This window comes from Podarcis liolepis (assembly GCF_965112155.1).
Source record: "Podarcis liolepis genome assembly, chromosome: 2".
NCBI classification, from domain to species: Eukaryota; Metazoa; Chordata; class Lepidosauria; order Squamata; family Lacertidae; genus Podarcis; species Podarcis liolepis.
The window spans coordinates 48,184,469-48,211,174 of record NC_139555.1 but is presented as its reverse complement, the minus strand read 5'-3'; the positions used below and the strand labels follow the sequence as shown (position 1 = coordinate 48,211,174).

Genomic DNA, 26,706 nt, shown 5'->3' with positions numbered 1-26,706 from the left:
TTGAAGTGTTGGGTCAGCAAGAAATCAATTCAAGTTGGAAATGAAAAAAGAGATGGCTGGAGCCTTTTCTTAGAAATAAGCAGGTTTTCCTTGTAAACTGGTTTAAGAGCTCCATTAGTGTGTGTGTGTGTGTGTGTGTGTGTGTGTGTGTGTGTGTGTGTGGCGCAATGTTATAGATTAGGTTTTGGTCCTTAAGGCATGATGCTCACTCAGAATGAGCTGCTAGACATAATCTTTTGTGAGAGTGTCTCTCTTGATTCTGTCTTGAATAAATAGTACTAGCCAAACAGACACCTGGCTTTTTACTGATTGACAGAAGTTACAGAAATAAAACCAAGTTTATGACTTGGTTATACTCTCGAGTGGCTGTTGCAACCAGACCTATTCTTTAGAATAATAAAAAAATAGTTTCTCCAGCAAGGCAATGCTGTGACCAGCTGCTATCCAAGAACCTCTATCCTTCTGTCAGAAAGAAAAGATCTACATAATTACTGTATTTTTTGCACCATAACACTCACTTTTTTCCTCCTAGAAAGTAAGGGGAAATGTCTGTGCGTGTTATGGAGGGAATGCCTACGGGTGGCATGCCTACGGATTTTCCTCCTCTAAAAACTACGTGCGTGTTATGGTCGGGTGCGTGTTATAGAGCGAAAAATACGGTAATCATCTAGTAGCACAGAAATAAAGGCATTGTAACACAGGCAAATAGTTCATAAAAGTTGGCATTTATATGTCAGAAGGCTATTGTTGTGTGACAATGTTTGTTTTCAGTGACATTATTTCTCAATTTTAAAAAAATCAACAAAATTCATTTCACTGCAGTTTTGGTAACAGTGTCATAGCATATGAAATATGGAATTGCTTTTGTAAGGCTCCCATTAACTCCCTTACAAATCCCTGCTGCAGTGGCTATGCTGTAAAATTGTCTTCTGAAGCTGAGGAAATCTAAGCCTTCTTTAACAGAATAAACAAGACTGTTAGTTCTCTTGGCAACTCTCTCCTGACCTCAGACTACAGGTAAATGGGTCACAGGAAAATAGGTGAGTGAATAAAAATGCTTTAAACTGACCCACGGGAGAGATACCATGGGGAGAAACACCAGCTTGCTTATCTGTACTTGATTTTTTTAAAAAATATTTATAATTTTCACTTATATACATTACAATCATTTAACCATAATTTTAACATTTTCAATTTCGACTCCCTTCTCCCTCTTTCTTCAGTTCCTTACATTTATTTTCGTCCTTTCCTGCATACTCCAAATTGCCTTAACTTATTCTTTTAATCGTCTATTCTCTCATGTTTACAGTTTGTTTGTTAATACTCAATGAACCCCTTCCATTGCTTTCTAAAAAGTTTGTTATTCTTGATTTCTTAATTCTTCCAGTAAGTTTCGCCATTTCTGCATACTCTATTAGTTTCTATATCCAATCTTCTTTCATTGGGACCTCTTCATCATTCCACTTTTGGGATGTACTTGAGTTTTATGTGCATGGTAACGCACTCACACATCTGTTCGTTGCATCTGTGCAGAGTATGCCCTGGAAACTTTCAAGAGTAGAAGTTCAGGATAAGACACTCATGCCTTTTCCCTCAAGGTACAATGATTTAATTGCTGCACATGCCTCAAGGGGGAAAATAATGTCCTTTGCCTCATGACTGAGACATGAAAAATGTCCCAGTTGAGAATGAGGCATCTTTAGTGGGAAAGGGTATGTGAGTTGTGATCATCTAAGGTAACATCAATTAGTGACTGGTATTCAGGCAAAAAACAGCAACACCCTGTTTAGAAAGCTCTAATGAATTATACATCAGGCCTTGCTGATACATCCAAGGTGTAAAGCTTTATGAACATCATTACATTGCGTCACGCAGGTAAACATGGCTTGTTTGGAACAAAGGTAAATTCTATCAAGGTGGCAGGACAAAGCCCTCTGAACATGTGGCAATTGAAAGGTGCTTTCCATGTTAGGAAAACATGCAGAAGAATCAAATCTTGACTGAGATGGAATTGGATATAAATTTAGGCCAAAAAAAAAAAATCATTATCAAGGTATAAAAACACTTTATCTTGATGGTTGCAAAGATATGGTGAGTCACAGAGTAAGTCACATGCTAGCTGATGTAACAGCTGCCAAAAGGGCAGTTTAAAATTATAACAAATAAGTGTCATGTGCCCATGGGGGAGCCAACAACCCAAGTACAAGGGAGGTGGAAGCAAATGAACTCAAAGGCCATAATATCAGATGTCCGCAAAATTCACTTCCAGAGAAAAGCACAGAAATATGATGACCAGTCAGTTCCTGCAACCTTGTTTAGCAAATTCCTTCCCCTGAGGGCAGGATTTATTTCCTAAATAGATGAGGCAGCCATCACAGCTGTTGGAGATCTGTATCTTAGTTCCATCACTGTGAATACTTGGGAAACAAGACCCACTGCCCCATAGGTGCACAGGGTAAAGGAAGAAGCAACCTGATTAAAATAAACAACCACAAACCATGAAAAAACCATCTAATTAATGTAAACCGAGTAAGTAAAAGTTTCCCAACAAACCACAAAAAGACAGGGACTTAAGAAAGCTCACTGAAGAGAATCTCCACTAGGAAGGTTTCTTTGATGTGACTGTTGTATCAGTCAAAAGAAAACTGAAGGAAAGAGTTTTCCTCCTCCTTGAGGCATGTACAATAGGTAAGATATTTTTGCTTGAAGAGAGGGACCATGTGCACTAGTTCACAGGTTTCAGCTTTAGAAAGCTCCTGGGATAAGCTCTACACGGGTACCTAACACACATGTATGTCTGCACAGGGAGAATGAAGAAGAATAAATGGCTTTCAAAATAAAAGCATGGTTGTCACCTGGATCCCCAGCATGGATAATCAATGCAAGATACGTATTGCATTGAGTGAGAAGTTGCAGATCTGGGTTAGTCCTGGCCTAAGAAGCACAAATGTGTTGAGGTTTGGAAGGAGCTCATCTTGGGAGGCTCTTCTATCACCCTTGAGGAACGTTTTTAATGTGTGGATATAGCTCCTTCTCAAACTTCTCATTAGATCTTATATGGGAAGCATTAAAAAAATGCTGAACAATCTGATTTCCTTTTTTTTGAACTGGAATGATCCACAGGACATGAAATTATTTTTCTGTGAACAAATGCATTTGCACAACAACAGAACATATAATATCTATGCTTCCTTCCAGTCCTATGGAAAGGGTGGTAGTGATGTGGACATTCATTAACTCAGAAGTGATTATTGTTATTGGATAATGATTCTTTTGAGAAGCATTTCTATACCTTGAACAACTGTATAGGATGCCTCCACAGAGGAGAGATTGGTAATTACAGTGACATCATCGTCCCGGTTGGAGTTTTCAATATCAATAGTAATGGACTTTTCCATTTCACGATGAAGGCTGGTTACTACACCAGTAGGGCGAGTCACATTGGTTAGGCGTCCTTCATGGTCATAACTAAAAGATGCAAGAAAGAAGTCCCACATATTTAAGTTTTCAAAAATGAACGGAGCCAATATATTCATGTACTTTCTGAAGTTAACAAATATGAAACAGATGTGAAAGTCTAGAGAATGGAAATAAAAATATCACAGGAGCAAATTACAGCAAAGATGAATGGTGTACAATATTTTTTCAGTATCAAAACCAAAGATGCACCAGCATTTTAGAGAAACAATTAACTGTTAGATTCATGTGCCAAGGCAAATAGAACCCTAGGACCAGAAAGGAGTATGCTGCATCTAGCAAACCTTTGGGGATGCCTTTTTCCCTATGAATCTTCCTGGAGAACTGTTACCGGTATTTGGATACTCAGTTTTAATTCCTGATATATTTACAGGGTGCAAGAACATCTTCTCTTTGCCTCTGCTTACTGAGCAACCATTCTTTCCATTTCCCCCTCATAAGATAAACTAAAATAATATTGCAGAGAAATTCATTCTTCAAAGTGTGCAGTGACATTATCTGCCTGGAAATGTCTGTGAGAGGGACAGCAGAAATTTCAGCTGGGAGACGGAAGAATAAGCAAAGTCCAAATGTCACTCTTGGAAACGTTAAAATCTAAATTGCAAAAAAGCAATAAATTTTAAAAGCTTTAAATGTAAATAATTTAACATAGAAAAATAGTAACATTTTTACCTACATTTCAGAAGAGTCAGCACACAGGTGCATATCAGGGCATTGTATCTCAGGCAAACCACTTCTGTTCATGTGCTTCCTTCTCCTGATATGCACTTGTGCAATAACTCATCTAAGATATATCATAGTTTGCCATTGCATCTGAACCAGCAAATTATGTTAGTATCTCACAAAGAACAATTTGCAGTTTTGGTTTTGACAGCAAATACAACCTATAGTTAGTGGTTACATCCACTACATTCCAAATCATGTCTTGCTATGAAATGCAATAACCAGGGTGTGCTATGTAAGGTGTGAGGTCTGAATTTTATCATGTTTTTCTCACTGTGACTTGGTATTATGTGTGAAATGAGCCAGTGAATAGGACCAATAGGTTGACCACAGATAAAAGTGGTCTTTAGGGAAAACTGTGTGTCTTGATTTCCTTGTTTCTGTAGTTATTTTGGTTGGTATGGAAGTTGCTGACTCCCACACAGGGCCATAGCTGGGGGGTGGGGGTGGGCTAAAAATCAGCTAAAAATATGTCCATAAATATAAATATCGATTATTGCCTCATAAGAAATGGTTTTAAATAGAGGGTGAATTGAATGGGTGGAAATGGGGGGTTGGGGGTTGGAGGAGAGGCAGAAAAAAGAGCTAATTTGTCCATAGCTAGGGGGCACAATAAGGGATGCGGGTGGTGCTGTGGGTTAAACCACTGAGCCTAGGACTTGCTGATCAGAAGGTCGGTGGTTCGAATCCCCGCGACGGGGTGAGCCCCCATGCTCAGTTCTTGCTCCTGCCAACCTAGCAGTTCGAAAGCACGTCAAAGTGCAAGTAGATAATTAGGTACCTCTCCGGTGGGAAGGTAAACGGTGTTTCTGTGCACTGCTCTGGTTTGCCAGAAGTGGCTTAGTCATGCTGGCCACATGACCCAGAAGCTGTACGCCGGCTCCCTTGGCCAATAAAGCGAGATGAGCGCCACAATCCCAGAGTTGGTCATGACTGGACCTAATGGTCAGGGGTGCCTTTACCTTTACCTAGGGGGCACAATCTGGGCAGTTCTGCCAGGGGCGGAAGATCACCTAGCTACAGTTCTGCTCCCACCGTCGGGGAGCAGCCTCTGGACAAGTTCGGGATCTGCTGTGACCAAATGCTGTACATTTTGAAGATAAAGGTACTCTACTTTGGAGGAATCTTTATTCTGCAGTTATTGCAGCTCCAACTGAAATATATAATGCTACACTCAGTGATAAGGTTAGGCAGATCTTTGTGTCAGAAGGGCAGAGGCGCAGTTTTGAAAGAGAGGGCTAGTTTCCCCCTCCTCACTCCTGTGGCAACCTCAGAGGCATTTGCTATGCTGATGTCAGAGGCTGTGAGGTCGCTAGGTTCAAAAGGAGGGCATGCCAGGGAGAGGAGCAGGGGAAGGCATGGATCCAAAGAATGCATAGCCTCCCCAGTCCCACCCACCCCCCAAAGCTAGCAAGAAAATTACACCAGCCCAGGACATAGCTGTCAACTTACAGATTTAAAAATAAGGGATTAGCAGCCTCGAAAATAAGGGATCAGCAGCCAAAATAAGGGATTTTGCTCACGATGCGCCCCTGAGGGGGAAAAGGGAGAGACAGAGGTGCGGCAGCTTGTGTGCATTCTCTCTCTCTCTCGCGCGCGGTGGGGAACCCCGAGCCGCTGCTTCCCTCCTGAGCCGGGCGAGCATGAAACCCGAGAAAATTAAGGGACACCATTAATAAGGGACAGCAGGGGGACACAGCGCTGGGATAAGGGAGTTTCCCGCCAAATAAGGGATTGTTGACAGCTATGGCCCAGGAGGTGATGTAATCCAATCTTGCTTATTTCCTTCCCTTTGTGACAGGACACTGGATAAGGCAGAAAAATCACCTTCAGCCTCAGTCCCCACAGTCCCCTAAGCCTCAGAATTGCAGCCTTAATGTGTGTGTGTGTGTGTGTGTGTTTCTTTCATCTACCTAGCCTTCACAATCCTTGATGGCAGGGATTGTCTTTGTTCCTCCTTTTTTCTGCTCTGTGAGACTTTTTTGACTGCAGAACAGAATAAAAAAAAAATCTCGAGATGAATTAATAAACAAATATGCAAGCAGAAGGGGTTCAGAAATAAGCAATATCATTTTATCAGGAGAAGAACCTCACAAAAAGAACTACTGAGAAAAAGTGGGTGGTATCTACTCCTGAAGCAATAGAAAACACCAATCATTGTTCGGGGAATAGAGCTATTAATGCCTTCTCTCATGGCATAACTGGATTTAATAAAGCAATTTAAAATTATGTATATGATAAAAATTACTTCATTTGGCGGAAGAAAAAAGTCATTTGGTGCAAATTGCTTTGATCATTTTTTAAAAAAACCTCTGGATCAGCAATTTTTTGGGAGGAGCAGAAAATTAATGTTATCTGTTTCTCAAGAGACATGGGGGGGAGCAAGGGGGGATGTGATGTGTTAATGAGGCACTAATAACTGAAACTGGCAAATTGTCCCATTGTGTAACTCTTTCTAGACTTGTCCAGGAGGAAAGGTAAGCAGCAGACTGAATAGCATATGGGGAATGGCAGCTGCTGTCCTGCTTGTCATCATCTGGAAACGAGTCCTCCTGACTGGGTTGCGTTAGGTGCTCAATAATGTGACTTAATTATTGCACGGACCCAGGCAGTAGGCAGCTATAAATACATTTATTAAGCAATAACTATGATGGAGCAGGACATTTCCTGGGAACTGATGAGCGGCTGGGAGGAGTTAGTATCTCAGAAATGCTGGAGAGTCATTAATCTGAAGAAAATGCCCTGATGTAGGAACATTAGTTAGAGGAAACTGAGGATGGGGAGGAGAATGGGATCACTTTATGACCATGGTAGTTTCTTTCAGCATGTGGTGTTTATTTCTAAATGATGTAATGTATCATTACAAATTAGCCCTATAGTTAAAATAATTGCCAGGCATTCACATGTCAGATTCTACACCATGTTCATTACGTTAGGAGAAACTGGTTTACATTGGTTTACATGAATGAGACTCTTAATCTCAGGGTTGTGGGTTCGATGCTCACGTTGGACAAAAGATTCCTACATTACAGGGGGTTGTACTAGTTGACCTTCAGGGTCCCTTCCGACTCTTAAAATTCTATGATTCCATCAATCCTGCTACTATTTTTCCTAACATATTTCAGGTTACTCAAATTGCTCCTAGTATCTTGGATTGTTTTGGGTGTCCCTTATGCATGGTTATGCCTGACTGCTATTTTTGTTGTTGTAAATCTTACATTTGCCTGTGACAATTCATTCCCTAGTGGGCTTAGCCAGCAACTTGGCATTTAAAATATACAAGGCTCAGCAGAATGTACATGGAGCATTTTAGCCAATATACCCATTAGACTGTTTTCACATCATCCACAGTCACAAAATTCTGAACAATTAGAGTCAATCCTATTCAGTGTTTTCAAAATAGGTGAGTTATTCTGTAGGACACAGGAGCACCTAACCCTGCCATTATCTAATGGGAGCTCTCTATTCTGTAGGACACAGGAGCACCTAACCCTGCCATTATCTAATGGGAGCTCTCTAAAGTGTGACCCCTCCAAAGTTACACTGCCCAAATCTGCTGTTAGTTATTAACTTATTCATAAATTTTTATTATTCACCAAATAAGCATTTCTTTCTTTTTGTAACCACGGTTAGCTTTAAAAGGTGTATATTTGTATGCCTGCACTAGTGAGACTAAAGCCCCCCAACAAACTATGCAGTACAGAATCATAGAATCATACTGTTGGAAGGGATACCGGGGGGTCATCTAGTCCAACCCCCTGAAATGTAGGAATCTCAATACATGACAGATGGCTATCCAAGCTCTGCTTAAAAACCTCCAGTAGTTGACTGTTCATGAAACTGCTTCATGCTACTCTAGATGAAGCCTGTTTCAATACCATTGTAAACTGTCTTTCAGACAAGGAATGACAAGGTGGTCACACATCTCCTGGTTCAAAAAATAATAACGTAGCTCCATCAGCAAGATCCATGAAACACACATTTATAAGTGGCTATTCTACAAAATGATCAGCAGGTGGCAGTGCTCTCCTACTCCATTGAAAAACTCCATCAAAACCTAAAAAAAAGAGATCGCTTTAGAAATGGTAGTTAGTTTCCAACTATATCAGCTATGTGACTTTTTATGTCCTTGAATATAGTTGTCTGGGGTACACATTATGGGGGTATATACTTTGAAGAGGCCACGTAACGATTAATAATTACCAACAAGTAGCCTGATCTAATGGTGCCCTGAATCTTTTAAAAAGTAAGGTTTATTTTTTAGGGTGTGGAGGAGACATGAAACATACATAGGGTGTCTTTGCATCAGTTTTTTCCCTCAAGAAAAGCTGAAATAGTTATATTCATTTTCTGGAGGAGGCACTGATAAAATGAAGAGGAATGTACTTCACCACAGTGTTTGTTTGATATCTGTAGACACATTAGTCCAGTGCATATGTAAAAACCTCCACACACACCACTCCTCTGCTACAGCCACAAGGAGATTCGAAGAATCCACTACCTAGCTGGAACTAACTGTAGTCTGTCATTATGTCCGAACCAGTGAATTTTGGTTTGTTAAAACTAAGGAAGCTTGAAGAATTTGGCTTTTATTAATTCCAGTGCAAACAGACCTGATCCACAACTCCTATACTAACTGAAACATAATTATCACACTTCTCTGAATTCTGTAATACAGTTCTTGGCTCTCAAAGCATACCAAAATGCATTATAATGTGCATTTTAGTAAAAGAAAAAAAGTGTAGAAATGCATTTTCATTCTGTGACAGAACAGCATTTAAACACATATTTAAATACAAATTTTCATGCAGATTTTTTTTAAAATGCAGACTAATGCAGAAATGAGATAGAATGTATGCAAAATTGATATGGATCATAAACAGTTTAAACTAGCATTTATTGAAACAACCCAGGATAATAAGTCTGGGTTTGACCTTGTCCTGTTTCAGTAAGCCACAGTATAAACTAAAGACAGCTTGACCCAGTCTGAAGGTAACAAGAAACGACAATTAGTTTAAACCAGGAAATGGATGCTTCCAATTTATTTGTGGCTGCATCAGAGGAGAAATAAACAGCCAAATATGCAAGCCTGAGGCTTGCCCAGCCTCACTCACGTATTTCTAAACAATAGCTTAGCATTATTATCACTGAACTGAGCTGCTGTGAGGAACACTGGGCTGACCATACTTAAGTGAAGCAGAAGGCTAGGGTGCTTCCTTGCGCATAAATCTGCTGCTTGTCCAGACTTCCCCTTAAGATGGAAGCTTTCCCCAGCAAGCAGATCTATTGCAAAAAGAAAAAAAGTTTTGTTTGCTTTTTTTATACCAAACGTCCATACAAACATATATAAGCATGGAAAAAGTAGGGATGGGATTCAATACTAGAGAAAGGTCACTGACGTTAATGAACATGGAGCCACAATTTAAGAAGGATATTGACAAGCTGTAAAATGCGCAGTGGCCACCACAATACTCAAGGCAAGGGTCTGGAAACCAAACCTTATGGCTGAGGCAGTTGAGGATGTTTAGCTTGGGGGGGAAAGGAGACCCGAGAGGAGAGATGATAGCCATCTTCAAGTATCTTAAGGGCTGTCACGTGGAAGACGGAGCAAGCTTGTTTTCTCCTGCTCCAGAGGGTAGGACTTGAACCAATGGCTTCAAGTGACAAGAAAGGAGATTCTGACTAAACATCGGGAAGAACTTTCTGACAGTAAGAGCTGTTTGACAGTGGAACAGATTCTCTTGGCAGGTTGTGGACTCTCCTTCCTTGGAGGTTTTTAAGCAGAGGCTGGATGGCCACCTGTCATGGATGCTTTAGTTGAGATTTCTGCATTGCAGGGGGTTGGACTAGGTGACTCTCAGGATCCCCTCCAACTTTACAATTCTATGATTCATTTATGGCATGACTTAGGTTAATTAATTTCAATTGGTAGACTGAGTAGAGTTTGGTTTAATACAACCCAAGAGCCCAGATTCAAGTAACCTGGCACTAGTGGAAGCCAGTGTGAGGGCTCCTTGCTAGCACAATGGCACTTTCTCCCTCTCCTCCCTCCAAATCTGGTCTGGAGGTTCAGGAGAACCCCAAGAACAGCATGCAGGGGGATTGTCTGGCAAACAGGAACGCCTGTGCTGATGGAACGATGAGAAGAGTGTGACACTGAATTCTTACCAAGGTAAATATGTTGATACAATAAATAATACAATAAATAATACAATTGTAATTAATCACCAGTGGGAAGCACATTAATCATAGTAATCCTTACATATTGTACCTACAAAATGGAAAAGAAAAACAAATCAGAGTAATGTTAAGGGTGTATGTAAGCTAATAGTACACATTTAGATCATTCTTTTAAACTCTCAAAATTAAATAAAATTTATTTTAGGGGGCAGTAGAAAAAAGGGGGGGAAAGAAAACCAAAAACCAGCTTACTAATCATATTGTTCCTAACACAGCATGTGGCTGAAGCGCTTCCTGTACCTTGCCATTCTTGTAGTGAATAAACAAGCTCCATTTATGTATAAACAAATCATTTTGTTGCTTCCTCTCTCTTAATTTTATCACATTGGTTAGTTTGACCATGTAGCCTAATCCCATATACCATTTCTTAATAGATGGTGGATTAATCTTTTTCCATTTACAACTGACAGATAACTGGGTGGCTGTCAATAAGCGCTATCAAAAGCAATCTTATCTTGGAAAATATTTGATTTCCAACAGTGGGGATGGATACTTCCCTGACAAGGACTCTACTTATGAATACTAACCACCCCAGCCTACTGTGTCACATGGCAGGTTGATGTGCTTTCTTAGAAGGGTGTGAACTCCATATAAAGGACAAGAGATGCCACATAACTATCAGTAGGCAGCTAAACATTTTACCCTTAATCACCTACATCTGCATATTCATATTTTTCATAATCAGTATTTGCAGAATGTCACTTACTGTATTTTTCGCCCCATAGGACGCATTTTCCCCCCTCCAAAAATGAAGGGGAAATGTGTGTGCGTCCTATGGGGCGAATGCAGGCTTTCGCTGAAGCCTGGAGAGCGAGAGGCATCGGTGCGCACTGACCCCTCTCGCTCTCCAGGCTTCAGGAAGCTATCCGCAAGCCTTGCAAGCCCGGTGGGAGTTCCTGCGGGCTCACAAGGCTTGCGGGCAGCAGCCTGCAGCCGCCGCGAGTGTCCGCAAGCCTTGCGCGCCCGGCAGGAGGTCCCCCCGAGCGCGCGAGGCTTGGGGTGGCAGCCTGTCGCCCGAAGCACGGGGAGCCCTCCGGAGGGCTCTCTGTGCTTCGGGCGAGTGTCTGCAAGCCTTGCGCGCCCGGCAGGAGGTCCCGCCGGGTGCGTGAGGCTTGGGGCGGCAGCCTGTCGCCCAAAGCACCGGGAGCTCTCCGGAGGGTGCCCCGTGCTTCGGGCAGGTGAGCGCAAGGCTTGGGGCGGCAGCCAGGGTGGGTGGGGGGAATAATATTTTTTATTCATTTCCCCCCCAGAAAACGAGGTGCGTCCTATGGGCCGGTGCGCCCTATAGGACGAAAAATACGGTACTTGAAGAAATTATACAACACTGGCAAAATATATAGCTGAGGATGTTCTTTGGAAAAACATTGGTTAATGACACTGGTTTTCTTGTGCAGACACGCATACACACGCACACGCACCCTATTATCTTATCTGTCATCTGTTTCAGTTAAAGAGGAAATTTTGTCTTTTTCATCTACTAGTTCCTGAAACGAGTGTAATTTTGAGCTCTCTAGAAATTATATAAGTCACACTGAATTTCTTTCAGAGACCTTAGGATCCAATTTCCTCAACAATCTGAGGAATGAGCAATCAGCAAAGTCAATCAATGCTTTATCTGCCCAGATAGAGCACGGTCCCAATATCCTGCCCATTTGAACAGCAAGACTTGTCATCTGAGTTCCAAAAGAAACTGCAGTATTGAAATCCCTGGAGAAAGAAAGCTTAGTAGGGTGTAGCCATCATTTATTAGGTTATGAGTTGGGCACAGCAAGTATGGGAAATATTCTCTGTCGTGGCATGCAGGATCATGAAAGCTGGGTCCTATCCTGGCAGCTGCTATACATATGCATGCATCCTAAACATCCATAAATTGTAGTTGCATTTTAGGCTGCTGGGCACTGTAGTACAACTGCTTCTCCAAAGGACATTCAAAACATTAGCAGTTATCCAAATTCACTTGAATGTCATTACCGTATTCTCTGAGCTGCACTGAAAAGATGTGCACATTTGTAAATAAACAAATAAAATTTAAAGGCAGATATTATGGGGAAGGGCCAGAGCTCAGTATTAGACTTGCATGCATAAGGTTTGAAGCTCAATCCAGGTAGGGATGGGAATGTCCTAGCTGCTGCCTGTGAGTATAGGCAATGCTAAGCTAGATGAACTGCTGATCTGACTCTGTATAAGGCAGTTTTATATGTTCCTATGCTTTTCTCTAAAACAAAGACCACCAGTTAATTCACAGGATGGTTCTTCTCTATATAATTCTCTACCCGTCTATCCTTACCTGAAAATTCTTTCACCCATCTCAAGCCTCCTCCTTTGACCTTGCCAAATTTGGACCTTGAAAAGCAGTTTTCAATTACGCAGAAAGGAATTTAGAGTAGATTATGCCAAATAAGAAAATGTGTGTAAAACTAGTGGTCTTTTGAGGCACAGAATATGCTGCCTTGTCCTTGAACCATCACGAAGTCCTACTTGTTTATCACCTAGACACAAAATGAATGTGCAACATTATTTTGAAAAGAGCCTTACTCATAAAAGGTCGTCCATGCTGTCTCATCACTTTTTGTTGCCAAGAGACCACTGCTCCCATGATAAGTCATTAATCCAAGTTCCAAGGTCTGGGTTGACACTACCTTAAGCCCACCATTTGTGCCAACAGCAAGAGTCACTATTTGATTGTCAGGCATTAGAAAATGACGTGGTGCTCCATTGGTATCCCGCCGAATTTTTAGAGAGTTGCCATTGTTATCAATCACCTCCGTCACATCATTATCGGCACTATAGGTGAAATTATATAGATATTCTCCCGTAACAAGGCTGAGGGTATATTGGTGGATACCGTCAATGTTGAAGACATACAGTTCCTGCTCTCCCGGAGATGCAATTTCATATTGGTTGAAAGAGTTAAGAACAGGTTTGTTTTTGCTGACAGCCCTGATACGTATATTTCCAAGATCTGCTATGTAAATAGTGCCATCTGGTGCCACAGCTAAGGAGGATGGGGTATTTAAGATGGCATCAGTGGCATAAGCGTCATCGCCAGCATAGCAATTACAGTTGACATCATTTTTGCAGTCGCAGTCTGAAGCTGCCCCAGCCAAGAGGCAAATCTCGCCATTCGTGGTGACCTGGCGAAGCCGGTTAATTTTTTTCTCATCTGTTTCACTGATGTAAAGAATTCCAGTGTGTGAGATGGCAATGGCACTGGCTGACTCCAGTGCAGAATGAATGGCCAGTTTGCTGAGAGAGTAGTCTATACCAGGAACCTGGCAGTGCATTGGACGGCCAGCAATGATGCTAACCTGATGGTTCTCGGTGATCCGCAAAATGACATTGTTCTCCAGTACATACAGGGAGTTATCCATTGGATTAACAGCAAGGTCAGTTGGCCACTCCAGGCGCACCTACAAGAGGCACAATAAATTAGGACTGGTTTTAGAACAATCTGGACATTTCTTTGAACGCATATAAATTATGTACTGAGATTCCTGCATTCAGGGGGTTGGACTAGATAACCCACAGGGTCCCTTCCAACTCTACAATTCTATTATTCTATGTATGAAATAACAACTAATTGCTCAAATCTTAACTGAGCAACTCAAAGAGCTACGCTGTGTGTAGTTCACTTGGACACATTTCTTTTCTCTATTTATTAAAACTACACACAGTGCCTACACTGAGTAATGATATATGCAGTACATGGGACTAAACACTTCAAAGATATATAGGAAAAGCAAAGCCAATTAAACACAATATGACCACAGCTCTATTTTTCTATCACTGAGATATGTCATCTGCTGCAGAGAAAACTTGTTTGTTATATCAGTAACTGTATTTCATCATCACTACATTCAAAACCCCTTTTCTCCATCAGATTGGAATACATAGTGTTATCTAGGGAGAACAAGTAGGCCTTTATCCAAAATAAATAACCATCTGTTTTATTACAAACAAGAAGTAACACTCTACCTGGGTAACATCCATGCTGGAATCACAGCTTAGTGGCCGAACAGCAGTTAGGTCGTTAGAGCCAAGCAGAGTTGATATGATTCCATTCTGATCAACTTTTCGGATCATTGTAGCATCAACAAAATACATAAGGCCATACTTATCTACTGCAATTCCTACCAGGGTGCAAAGAAAGTAAAAATGAGTTGTCTGACCTCATGGTTTGCTGATAAATTCACCAATTATTGTAGCTGCCCCTCACTTGTAAGTATTTGCTTCTGAATTTTTGAGCTGAAGTACGACGCCATTTCAACCATCTCAAAAGTACTGCTCCATTAGAGTGAATGAAATCTTTGGTTCTAAATTCTCAACAAATTAATTTACAAGCTAACATTAACACCACTAGTTTCCTGGTATTATATACAAGTATATAAAGCTGACACTACTTTTCAGTATTTTGGGGGGGGGGCAGAAAATAAACTAATTGAAATAACAGTCCACCTAGTCCGCTTTTTATCTGTACAGTCTTAGTCTCTGTTTGTTCTCTATGCTGTAATAAATCTGAGCTTTTGTTGCCCCACCAAAAACTGTACTACTGTAGATATTGTAGCCAATCTCCAGTCATTAGGCAAGGCAACCTCCCCCTGGTGCATTGTGACTCCAGTCACAAAATCTTAGTAAACACATTTTGGCTGGATACCCATGTGCATATGCATGTGTGTGTATGCCTGAACAAGTACATATGTAAACACTACCTTCTTATCCTTTAAGTGCTTCTTCCTTTCCTTCAGATGTTACTGTCCTTGAGCCACAGAAGCATGTGCACCAAGGCAGTTTTGGTAAGGAAAAATACCACCAGTTATGCCACCTACATCATGTAAGGTAATAGCTTCTGTGTTTGGTGCCACTAAGGTGAATTTAATTAGCGCAATGAAAGAAACCTCAGCTACAGAAAAAGCTAGAGTACTTCATATTGGTTTATTTTAAGAGAAACAATCAAGTTATAAAATTAATGTTTATCATTTTTATATTGAAAAATATCCTGTTTGAATTTTCAGATTTTTATGGTTCGTTTCAGCTGTGCCTTTCAAATTTATTGAATCAGAATTATTTATTTATATGAGCTACTGAAGCTGGAATTTATACTCTTCCAATAGGTAGACATTTCTTTTATACAGTGTTTGTTTATATTTCTTCTGCTCTACTTTCATTCATTCCCAAAGGGAAGGCTAGCTGAAGCGTAGGCACTTAGGCTGCAGTTTTTTTAAGTGCAATATTGACAAGCAAGCAAAGGAAACATTAACCTAAGAACCATTATTCCATACAATCTTTACATTTTTTTAAAAAAAAATCATATTATTAAAATGGAAAATAAAGTCTGGCTTTTGTTTCTTTTGCAGAAACAGAATATAGACCAGACAGTGCCAACCACCTTTGCCCAAAATAACAGACACTTTTGCATCTCCAAAGAGATTTTGCTTCAGACAATCCTGATTGTTTGTACTTCTTCTCCACAATGGAATGTGAAGGTTGTTGTTGTTTTGCAAAGGAACAGGGGCTGCAAGCAAACCCCATGAAAAGAATTGTCTGTGGGAAACAATTGCCAACTTGTTGTGATTCAACCACAGATTAAAAAATAAGTCAGCAAGCAGTGTTTTAATTACCAGATAATTATATATGATTCAGTCTAGCTTCAGATTATAGTTTGTGCAACTTTTTACATCCCTTACCTCGTGGGCTCATTAAAGTTGCATCCACTGCTTTCCCTCCGTCACCACACCTGGCTTCATCAAAAGGCAGACACTGCTCCCCTGTACCTGCCACTACTTCAGAATTTCCAGCTAGGTCTTTTGCACCAGTAAGGGTTTTGACTTTGTAAATACGGCGGCTGTTGGTGTCTGACACATAGAGTGAGCCCGAAACAGGATCCACAGCTAGGTAGTACTTGTGGGCAGGGTTGTTGCTTTAGAAGAGAAGAGAAAACACAATGGCTAAACCAGACCCCACAAAGCGTAGTTCTTGTCAGTAATGAACAGGGATATGACAGGGGTAGTCTTGGGCAAGAAATGTAGATAGTATCAGTCCCACCACCCTTCTGTCTGAGGGTGACTCCCACCCTCCACCCCACAACAGTGTAACATTAGGTTTGGCAAAGCCTGCCCTTTTCTCAGTCCCATCCCTTAATTTGGTTATATTAGAGTAGAGTTTGGGTGTGAGAAACTCAGCATCAAATCCCTTCTGTGCCATTTGCTGGCCTGGGGCAAGTCGCTATCTCTGAGCCTGCTCTTACTTCCCAGGTTGCTGTGAGGCCTACATAGGTAATGCCATGGATACCATCTTGGATGAAGGGCTGGATAAAAAAGTGACAAATAAATAAATAAATGAATCATAACAGGGGCTACTGGGTAGAAGGTAGCGACATAGCAACTTATGTAATTTAATAAACTCTGGAAAGGTGTCCCATCTCAAATGATGTCTGCAATCCCATGCACACTTTATAGAAAAGAAGTTCTGTTGAATTCAGTGGGATTTACTTCTGAGTAAACTTGCACAGGTTTGGGCTAGATGCGTTAGACACTGGCTCTTAACAGCTACACTCACTAACTGTTAGGAAGTGTCTGCCTTGTATAAGACCAGTTCACCTTGGCTTCTAATCAATCTTCCTCTGAATATTACATCATTCTATATCTTTTTGACAACTGGAAATTGTTTTATATCTCAATAATTTGGACACTGAAGATATATATGGTTCTCATTAGCTTCCATTTATGGATTGCTTTTTACCACCCATGTGAATCCATCTATTTTATTTCATTTAGGTACAGAGCTTTGAAAAATAATGTAGCCACAAATGCAAAATATATGGGAAGCCAACGTGAGATGTCTTCTGACAAGAAGCTGTAAATTATTTTTGAAAAAGGTACAGCATCTGTGCCTCCTCGTAAAATCTTTAGCTGTCTTCCCACTGTGCCAAATAATAGAATACACTACAGCCTGCCCTGAAGCTGCATAAAAGACGAATAATCTCATAATTTTTAATTGCAGTCCTTTCCCTTCTCATTCTTCACTCTTCATAGATATGTTTTTTAAAATAAAGAGTTTTGTAACGCTTTATAATAAGATGGTCAGTTTGTGAGGGTGAGAGGTTAACACTACCATTTAGGTATTCCAAAATGCTGACCTCACATTTAAGGTTAGTACTGAAGAAGCAAACAGAAAAGTCTTTCTTATTACTCAGAATAAAAACATTCTAAATCATTCTCCGTCTGGTAAACCATATGCTGTGGACTACTTCCACATTACTTTGAGAAAAGACTGACATACATCCTATCTATCTATCTATCTATCTATCTATCTATCTATCTATCTATCTATCTATCTTCTTGCCTTTTTACTCCACTTTTCTTCTGTCATGGAACCCAAGGTGGTGTACAAGTACCGTATTTTTCGCTCTATAAGATGCACCAGACCACAAGACGCATCTAGTTTTTGGAGGAGGAAAACAAGAAAAAAATATTCTGAATCTCAGAAGCCAGAACAGCAAGAGGGATCGCTGCGCAGTGAAAGCAGCAATCCCTCTTGCTGTTCTGGCTTCTGGGATAGCTGTGCAGCCTGCATTCGCTCCACAAGACGCACACACATTTCCCCTTACTTTTTAGGAGGGAAAAAGTGAGTCTTATAGAGCAAAAAGTACGGTAGTTCCCAGATGGTCATCTAGTAATGTACTGACCAGACCAAGGCCTGCTCTGTGCTTTTAGAACACAACCAGGGCATCCTAAGTGTGGTGGAATTGGGTTTTATGCACATTCTCTGCCCTGAAAACAAATGCCTCAAAATGAAGCAAATGCATGTTGACACCATTCCATCACACTTCTGAATGCATGTATGTTTTCACCCTCAATCTGACATAAAATCCTTTGCTGCACTATCTAAGTATGTACTTTGTGACACTGAAACGCTGTCCTGATTTTTCTTTTCCTTTAAACTCTAAAGACACAGATGGAAAAACAGCTAAGATTCCAAATCTGTGTATTTGTGACATAAAAACACCAGTATAGTGGCAAAAGTGGTAGCCAGCTTTTAGTTTCTAAACTGTGAACTACTGGATTCAGGCATTATAGGGTTCTTGTAATAAGGGGACAGCAACAATGTCCTTGCTTGCCCCACCCTATCTGTCGAATTTCCATCGCCTGGCTCCACCGTGAACATGCTATACAGGAGTATAGCAGGCTCAGCACTGCAGACCTTATTCTCCAATGCCTGAAGACAGCTGGGATCTCAATGGTGGGAGGCAGGGCAAACTGCAATCCACACAATTCTGTGAGAGCTTTCACACCTGAAAGGGCCTTGTGGGGGCTTTAAAATTTGAAGTCTTACTTCCTAATCGCAAATGTTTTGGGATAACAATGGCTACTCTATAGGAGGGAAGATTTATTTTATGATTTATAAAGTATTTATAGATCTCCCCTCATATAAAATATCCAACAAAATTAGCAGCATATGCTCAGAAGTACATATGAACATGAGAAAACCCCTGCTGGATTAGACCAAAGCCCTGTCTAGTCCTATGGGAAATCTACCAAGACAAATAGAAAGGCGGTAGCTTTCTTTTGCTGTTGTTCCCCATTGATTTGGGGGTACTATATAGCCATCATGACTAGTAGCCATTGATAGCTATATCATTCCGGAATTTGTCTAATCTTGTTTAAAAGCTATCTGTTGTGGGCTATCATTGCACCTTGTAGAAGTGAATTCCATAGTCAACTATTCACTTTATGAAAAAGTACTTTCCCCTTTTACAATTATTTCACTATTGAGATACCTTGGGGTATTAAAAACAGGTTTTGAGACTGAGCTTTTGGTCATATTGTTACTAAAATGGGACTCCTGGAAAAGTCATGAATATATCAGGGAGAGGGGGAGGTAAGAGTGTAAAAGTCCTGAACCATGCACTAAAGTGTTGAGTATTTAAAATGCTCCTTTTCTTGTACCTCCTTCATAGGTTATTTGATGGAGAATACAATGGCAACAAAATGGTTCACTGAGCACAAGATATTCATTCACCACTATGCAACAAACAGAAGTGGAGCGGAAAGATGTTGCTACTGCACTCTAATTTGGAAGCAGGAATTGACTGCAGATTCCTGTTTTATAGGTTGCATGCCTTTGTCTTATTTCTGCCCATGTCACTCCGGTGTATCAACAGCCCTCTGGTTATCTCACACCACCCCAACAAGTCTCCAAGAAATCATAGCTAAAGGTTGTAACACATTGCTGCAGAGAAGATGCTGATAATATATCCATCTCTAAGAGGACAACTTATAGGCCTCTGGTCAATTGCTAACATCAACTGATATCGCTAACATCACTATTACTTTCTTTGGTGAGGCACAATTGGATGGTTTCGTTTCCCTTGTCAGAAATAGGATTCAGTGCTAACTGCAGCAGTACAAGCAATAGCTTGTGGCCCCAAAATTAATGTACGTCAATAGAACTGGGCTGTAGCAGTCAAGCTTATAATGCCTTAGTTTTGAGGTAAACCTGTTTTTTCTGTGTCTTCATACCATAGAAAGCCCATTATATTATTTGTGCAAGGCTGCAGTGCTAACTGAAACAAGCAACAAGTTCCCCAGATTTGACAGTAAGCTAAGCTAATGTTCTGCTGAAGTTTCCCCCCTATCTTGTGGGGTCAGTGGATGTCTTGAAGTATTACCTTATTTCTAATAAATCTGTTTTGACAGCTGTTCGAGGTGTGGAGCCAGTGAGCCACCTGCAAATTTAGAAATGTCAGCCTCAGCTATTCAAATAGACAACTGGACTAAATGGAGAAGTTCCTGCACAAACATGCCTGGCTAAAAACAGGCAGATGTAATGAGTATTTTAAACAAGATTTCTGCAGATGCCAGCCATGGGTGATATGGGGCAAACTTCTTTAAAAGCCAGTAGAGGCTTTAAAAATCAGCAGGACGAAGACAGAAAGTGAATGATCTAGTTATTTCTCTGCAGTTGGACCTACTGGCCTCTGAAGAGCCACACTCTTGGATTTTTGAGATAAACAAAACCAAACCCCATGAGCAAGGGGTTATGTTGAGACAAGTACAGAAGTAGGCATTCTTGCGGACAGAATAGTTAGGTGGTGTTACCCAGATTTTTGGAGGATGGCTGTGGATGAAGATATAGATACGACAAAAATCCAATCTTTTGTTAACTGTTTTCAGAGGGAGCACCTGTGACATTGTGAGATTCTTATACTCCTATCCTATGGTTACCCTGGTAAATAAGTTTTTAGGGCAGGCCACTACAACTGCCATCCTAGCACAATATCATAACATGCAATGTTGCAATAGTATTGCAAGCTGGGCAAGTATGTGTTAATACTGGTCTAAGGACAATAATCATACAGCCAAAGATATTCCTGGCACAGAAGTGGAGCATGTGGGAGAGAGGCAGCATAGAGGTCTGGTAGAACTGGGCTCCTAACCTGGATAATCCAGTTTGCCCCTTTGACTGCAAGAGCCCTATTATGAATACTGCTTCTTGGTCATACTGGAATATTGGGAGAATAAAATGCTGAGATGCTTCCACTTAGGTATTTAGTGCAGCATTGCTATGTTTTGTTAATTCACTTTTTATGGGGTGTGTGCATGATGTTGCCATCCAATCACTGCCATCCTAGTTCTTTTGCCCTTTCTCACAAAACAAAAAGTTTGAAAAATAAGAGAGTGGTACAATCTCCATAGCTGTAAATGACCTTTTTTGCAATTCTATCTTTTTAAAATGATGGGGTTCTTATGTGGGTAGGGATGCAGTGGACAGAGGAACCTATTAAGCTTAGCACACACATACTGTACTTTCTGTGTGGGCTGTGCAGCTATTTTATTACCCCCTTTTTAAAAACCATTTTTATAGTCAAAAATTATTTTAATGCTATTAAAAAACACACACATAACAGTGAAATACCACTTAAATGAAAGGGTGTTATAACATTATGATGCTATAAATGCATTTTTTAAAAAAGGAAATGCAAAAACCCTTTTGAGCAGCTGCCATTTTAGCAAGATGGTTAATGGTGTTGATCTTAATTAGTATTATTTTAAAATTATATATTTTGGGTGGGATTCACCTAACAAATACAGTCAGCAGAAGCCCTCTGCAGGGGTTTCCATTTGCGCATTTAAGTTTCTCCCACCTTCTTCCCCACTAAATTTGCTTGGGTTGCTCAGAACCCCCCCCCCCCAAACAGCTTGCAGTGTGAGGGGACATAGTTCCACCTGACAGGATGATATGTTCACACCGACAAAATGTTCAGCATAGAGTGATGTTGAATTCCATCCTTTGTTAATTATTCTTTTAATGATCAGAACTACACAAACCACAAACACCCACAAATACAACCACAATTTCATCATTCCTCCTTCCTAGTTCAGTATCCTTTAATATAAATATGCTAATATAGGCGGCCCCTCCGGTCTCTTTGGGGCTTCCTCTGCCCTCTATGGAGTCCTCTTTGGGCTCCAAGGAGGGTCTCCTTGTGAGCCGCAAGGATTCTCCAGCTCTCTCTCGCCATTTGCATATACGGATATACGCAGTCTCATGTGAGTCAATCGTGTGTAAGTTGGTGGATATTTCCACCAAATTTGCCACACATCTGCTTTATAGTATTTATACCTCCAGCATTCAGCTTATCATTAGAGTTTTGTAATGCTATAATATAATATAATAAGGTCATAATACTTTAAAGCCACACATTATCAAACTCCTTTCTGGTCACCGCCTTTAATTGCCTTTCTAACCAACTTTGATTTTCACCATTGTGTTGTTACAATACAGCAGCATTTTCATTTAAGTGGTGTTTGACTATTCTTATATATATCTGATCATTGGCTGAGGCTGATGGGAGTTGTAATATGACAATATCTGGTGGGTACCACATTAGCTACCCCTGGCATGCACCAAAAGTATAACTTTTCCATGTTTGGGACAACAGAAGCAAATCTGTGATATTGGTAATGTAAAGCAATGAGCACAGTTGTGTACTTGTGTACTATTGTTATTTGAAACATGTTTCCTTTATTTCCAATACACTTTTTTTCTTTTATGTCCATTTATTGGGTCAAATGCTTTCCTTTTAACACTTATATTAAGAAGATTCTTTTTTCAAATAGACAGCATTGACTTCACAGGAAACTTAAGAAATATAGCTTCCCCTTATTTTCTACTTTGATATATTAACACACACCTTTTTTTAATGAACAGCTACCACTAAACTTAGTTCTAACCAATACAAATGCATTCCTCTTTGAACACTGGCAAGAACTATGTACTGATTTATTTATTTTTTTACTCTTTAGCAGTTACAAGCAGCTACAGCTTGTGTGGCACTCACAACAGCGTCTACTCAGACAAAAGAAGGTACTTAAAGAGTAAGCCAGGAAGTGAGGGAAACGGCAGGAAGTAACATCATTTTGGCAACAATGTGGATATATTAATAGAGCCCTGGGCTCTCCTAGCATACACATCACACCCTTCAACAACATGAATTCCATCTAATTAATCTAGAAGCTTCATTTTTTCTTTCCGCAGGTTCATGCCACAGTTGGCAACTTGTAATACATATTTTCAGTCATTGTGAAAGAGGAGAGCAATTATATTTATCAAACACAGCAGGAGGCTTACACTATCTCAGACACCAAGTTTGAGTTACAGGGCCAATATATTTATCCTGGTCCAACTGGGTTGATGAGCTAATACCTTGAGTGTTTAGTGTAATGTTTTATTTGTTTTATTTTGCAGTAAATTAACTTTTGAGTACAGGCAGCTCCAAGAATTGCCACTGGTGCCAGCAAGCAGACGCATGAGTGTTTCATGCTTCTACTGTGCTTCTACTGTAATATCCAAGATGTACATGCACCTAAAGAGTGAGCAGAGAAACTGACCAAGAAAGGAATTAACTATTTTGCAAAAGAATTCAAACTCTATTTGAAATAATAACAGATCAACCAACTAATATTGTATTAAAAGGGAGGGAGGAGCTGAATCAAGAAAAAAATTAATGAGTTGGAAATGAGTTTTTGACCCATTTCCAGTTCATTAGTGCCTTCTGAACCCTCTCCAGAATTTACAAAAGCCACTGCTGTAGTTTGCCTCAACCATTTAAGCCAATTACAGACTGCAGGGAGAAGTGCTCATATAAAAGTTAACTTGGGGTTCATTATACTTGCATTCCATTAGACATTCCTAATTGCTGTCAGAACTTATTTGGTTGCTTTTTGACTGCAGTGTATAATTGCTAATGCTTATCATATTCATAACACACAATTAGCATATTAATGTTGCTATATTTGATACATTTAAAACAGAACATTGCAAAAGAAGCACAACAGAAAAAGTAAACACAATGGAACAAACTATAGTAAATAACGATTGTGGTTTTGGTCTTACCTATGTTTAAATTCTTTATTTCTTTATAGGAAAGAAACAGAAAAGAAAGAGGGGGGAAAGGAGAACAGTTAGCTGAAGTAAAGGCTATAAAGCAAACATAACATTTTATCTTATGCGACAAGAAGGCATGGCAAAGGAAACCTCTTTTTAGCTTTAGCCTTAGGTTAATTTAAGGATGAAGCACAACAGTCACAAGATTCCCTGCTGGAATAGCCCCTCAAGGCATTTTTTTTGTAAGAAACTTTCTGGATCACTGAAAAAACGTCATGTGTAAAACCGTCCTGTCTTTTATACTGACAGTGAAAAGAGTTGGCAGCTGCTTGTCAGCAGGCTTGATGCAGTGTAGGCCTGACAAAAGTGAAATGTGCTAATATCCTTTCCATTCAAACAATTGAACCACAAGAGTTTTTAAACCCTGAGCCCATCTCTACTTTGCAACTGGCTTTCCTCTTCAGTCCCTAAAATTGTCACTTAAGGCAGGTTTGACTGTCAGTGCAGTTATTCATCTTATGTGCTGTCTAACTGAGCAGAAGTGCTGTTTTATAACAGAGCAAAGTGACACTGAGCTTTGTAAATTCACACAGTATTAATCAGTGTTTATCTCAGCACTGTAAGATGAGATTTTATATTAAATTTTAGGGTCAGGATGTATATATATATATCTCACACATATATGTGCATACATATACCAATACTAATACCAATACCTATTTATCTTGCAATGTTTGTAAGCCATGCTGTGGGATGCCTGTTTTGCTATATACATGAGAACAAAAGTTGAGCCCTGTCAAATCAATCACTGGGTTAGTGCAGTCCAGAATCCTATTTCTTACAGTAACCACAACTAGATACTTCAAAGTAGCCTACAATCAAGACATAACAGCAACAAATTCCAGGAAATGGTATTCAGTGGCATACTGAAACTGTGCTCATTATGACTGTGCTCATTATGTTATCAGGCAGTTATATGTGATCACACTTTCAATAACATTTGCCTCTGCAAAAGTTTCAGCTGTCTTGGTCATACTGCTGCGTTTAAAACAGCTGCACGACCCATAATTTCCTTCTAAAATCCTTTAATTTTTCATACAACAAATGTTTCATTGTGGGGAGTTTTGCCCTGATTTTGTTGCACTATAGAGCAAGATTACCTCTCCAGACAGGAGTAATGCAGTAACACCTGGGAAGCACTGCAGAACAACCAACAAAGAGGAACTATATGTGGATGATTCAGTTATAAATCCACCACTAATACACTGTTATTGTGTCAATCATCTGTTGCAGAATACACCTGCCCAAAAACCACCAGTCTGGAGGAACCCTAAATATAACTATCCATCTTGTGTATGGGGGAGCAGGTTTCAGGTGGCCTTAGTAGAAAATGGTGCGGCTAAACTGCTGCTTGAATTCCTACTGCAATCCTTGGAAGAAGGGATAAGGCAACTTCAAATATACTCTGATCCAACAGCCTTCCCTAAACTGAGTCATTCGTGTTTACATACTAAGCTACAGTGGCAGGTAGTGCTGAAAGCAACAACGATATAGGAAAACTAGAAAGAAGGACCAAGTACAAAGGCATTTGTAGCAGTGCAAATAGCAGCAGAATTACCTTAATTCCAAAATGCTAGTGACATTCCTAGAAGGAAAGATGCGCCGAATGTAGTTGAAATCCCCGACAAACAGGCTTCCATCAATTCCTACCGCAAGTGCCACAGGGGCCAGAAGTTTGTTTCCTTCGGCAAGACCATTGCAACTTGGACAGGAAATACTCCTGCGACGACCGTTTCCCATGATGCTGGAGATTACAGCAGGCTGCTGCGTTAGAAACTGATTCTCCCCACTACCTTTGTGTAGAATACCTAAGAAGAAGAAAAGCAAGGACTTACAATAATTTATAACAAATGACTATTAAGTGGCTGAGCCAGTTTACCACTGGTGACTGTTTAGGACCCAACACATCCGCTGACTCCTTTCCCCCCAGTATAGGTCCAAACCACTTTATGCTATGTCCCTTGCTCTCTTGCTTGCAGCTGCCACTTTTCTTTTCACTTAGCCCTGTTTCAGCTGTTTCACTTTCTGTTCGCCTGTAGCAGGGGTGGGGAACCTATGGATGCTACTGACTACAGCAGACCCACCCATGAGGTAAGGTGAGGCAGCAGACTTCGATGTAGGTCTTTCCTCCCCCCTCTTGTTCCTGATGAAGATCTTCACTCCCCCCTTCTTCCTTGGCGGGGAGGACAGCACAATTTTGTGGTTCACTTCAGAGGTCAATATTTCTTGGGCCAGCCCTGACTACAACTCCCATCATACCTGACCGCTGGCCATGCTGGCTGGGACCGATGGGAGTTGGAATCAAACACTTTCCATTCTTGATATTTAAAGTGTGGGTTATGGTGACCTGCTTCACGTGCTGTGCACAGGGAGGTTTTGCTTGTGTGTGTGAATGAACATTTAAACATGAAACCTGCCACATGTGTCCCAAAGAACTAGTTGATCCTTGGGGTCCCTTCCAACTCTACAATTTATGAAAGTGATAAAGTGCAAGAAAACCTTTTCTGCTTGAACCCTTGCACAAAGTGGCCCCAAGAAGCACTTTTAGGAGAACTATACACCTCACAAATTGTAGAAATAAGAAAATGCATGGTGAGGCATAGAAGGGAAGAGAATATCAATATTATATCACACTCTTATATGGAGCTTCTGGTGGTCTCCCATTAATGGAGGAATTAGATTTCCATTTGCCTTTCACAGTTGCTTAGTTTCATAAATGCTGCAATGGCAAAGACAGTGGATTTGTCTTCTCTTGCCCACTGGCCACCCAGCAACCTATCTGCTAGCACTTCTCATTCCAGGTGTTCTGGGCAAGGTGGT

General features: G+C 40.5%; 1 protein-coding gene across 25 annotated transcripts in view; it reads right to left on the bottom strand.

The window, feature by feature from the left end:
• TENM2 (teneurin transmembrane protein 2) overlaps positions 1-26,706 on the bottom strand; it is a 795,537-nt gene that overhangs the window by 22,051 nt on the left and 746,780 nt on the right. For 18 of the 25 annotated variants that reach the window (XM_083481507.1, XM_083481506.1, XM_083481483.1 and 15 more), the window contains 7 exons: positions 25,445-25,694; positions 23,836-23,856; positions 20,108-20,164; positions 16,125-16,357; positions 14,416-14,570; positions 12,976-13,850; positions 3,293-3,468 (listed from right to left, as the gene is read on the bottom strand). In XM_083481507.1, the coding sequence (XP_083337633.1) occupies positions 3,293-3,468; positions 12,976-13,850; positions 14,416-14,570; positions 16,125-16,357; positions 20,108-20,164; positions 23,836-23,856; positions 25,445-25,694 (1,767 nt within the window). The remainder of the gene's footprint in view (positions 1-3,292; positions 3,469-12,975; positions 13,851-14,415; positions 14,571-16,124; positions 16,358-20,107; positions 20,165-23,835; positions 23,857-25,444; positions 25,695-26,706) is intronic. The other 7 variants (XM_083481494.1, XM_083481502.1, XM_083481484.1 and 4 more) reach the window with 1 other exon arrangement.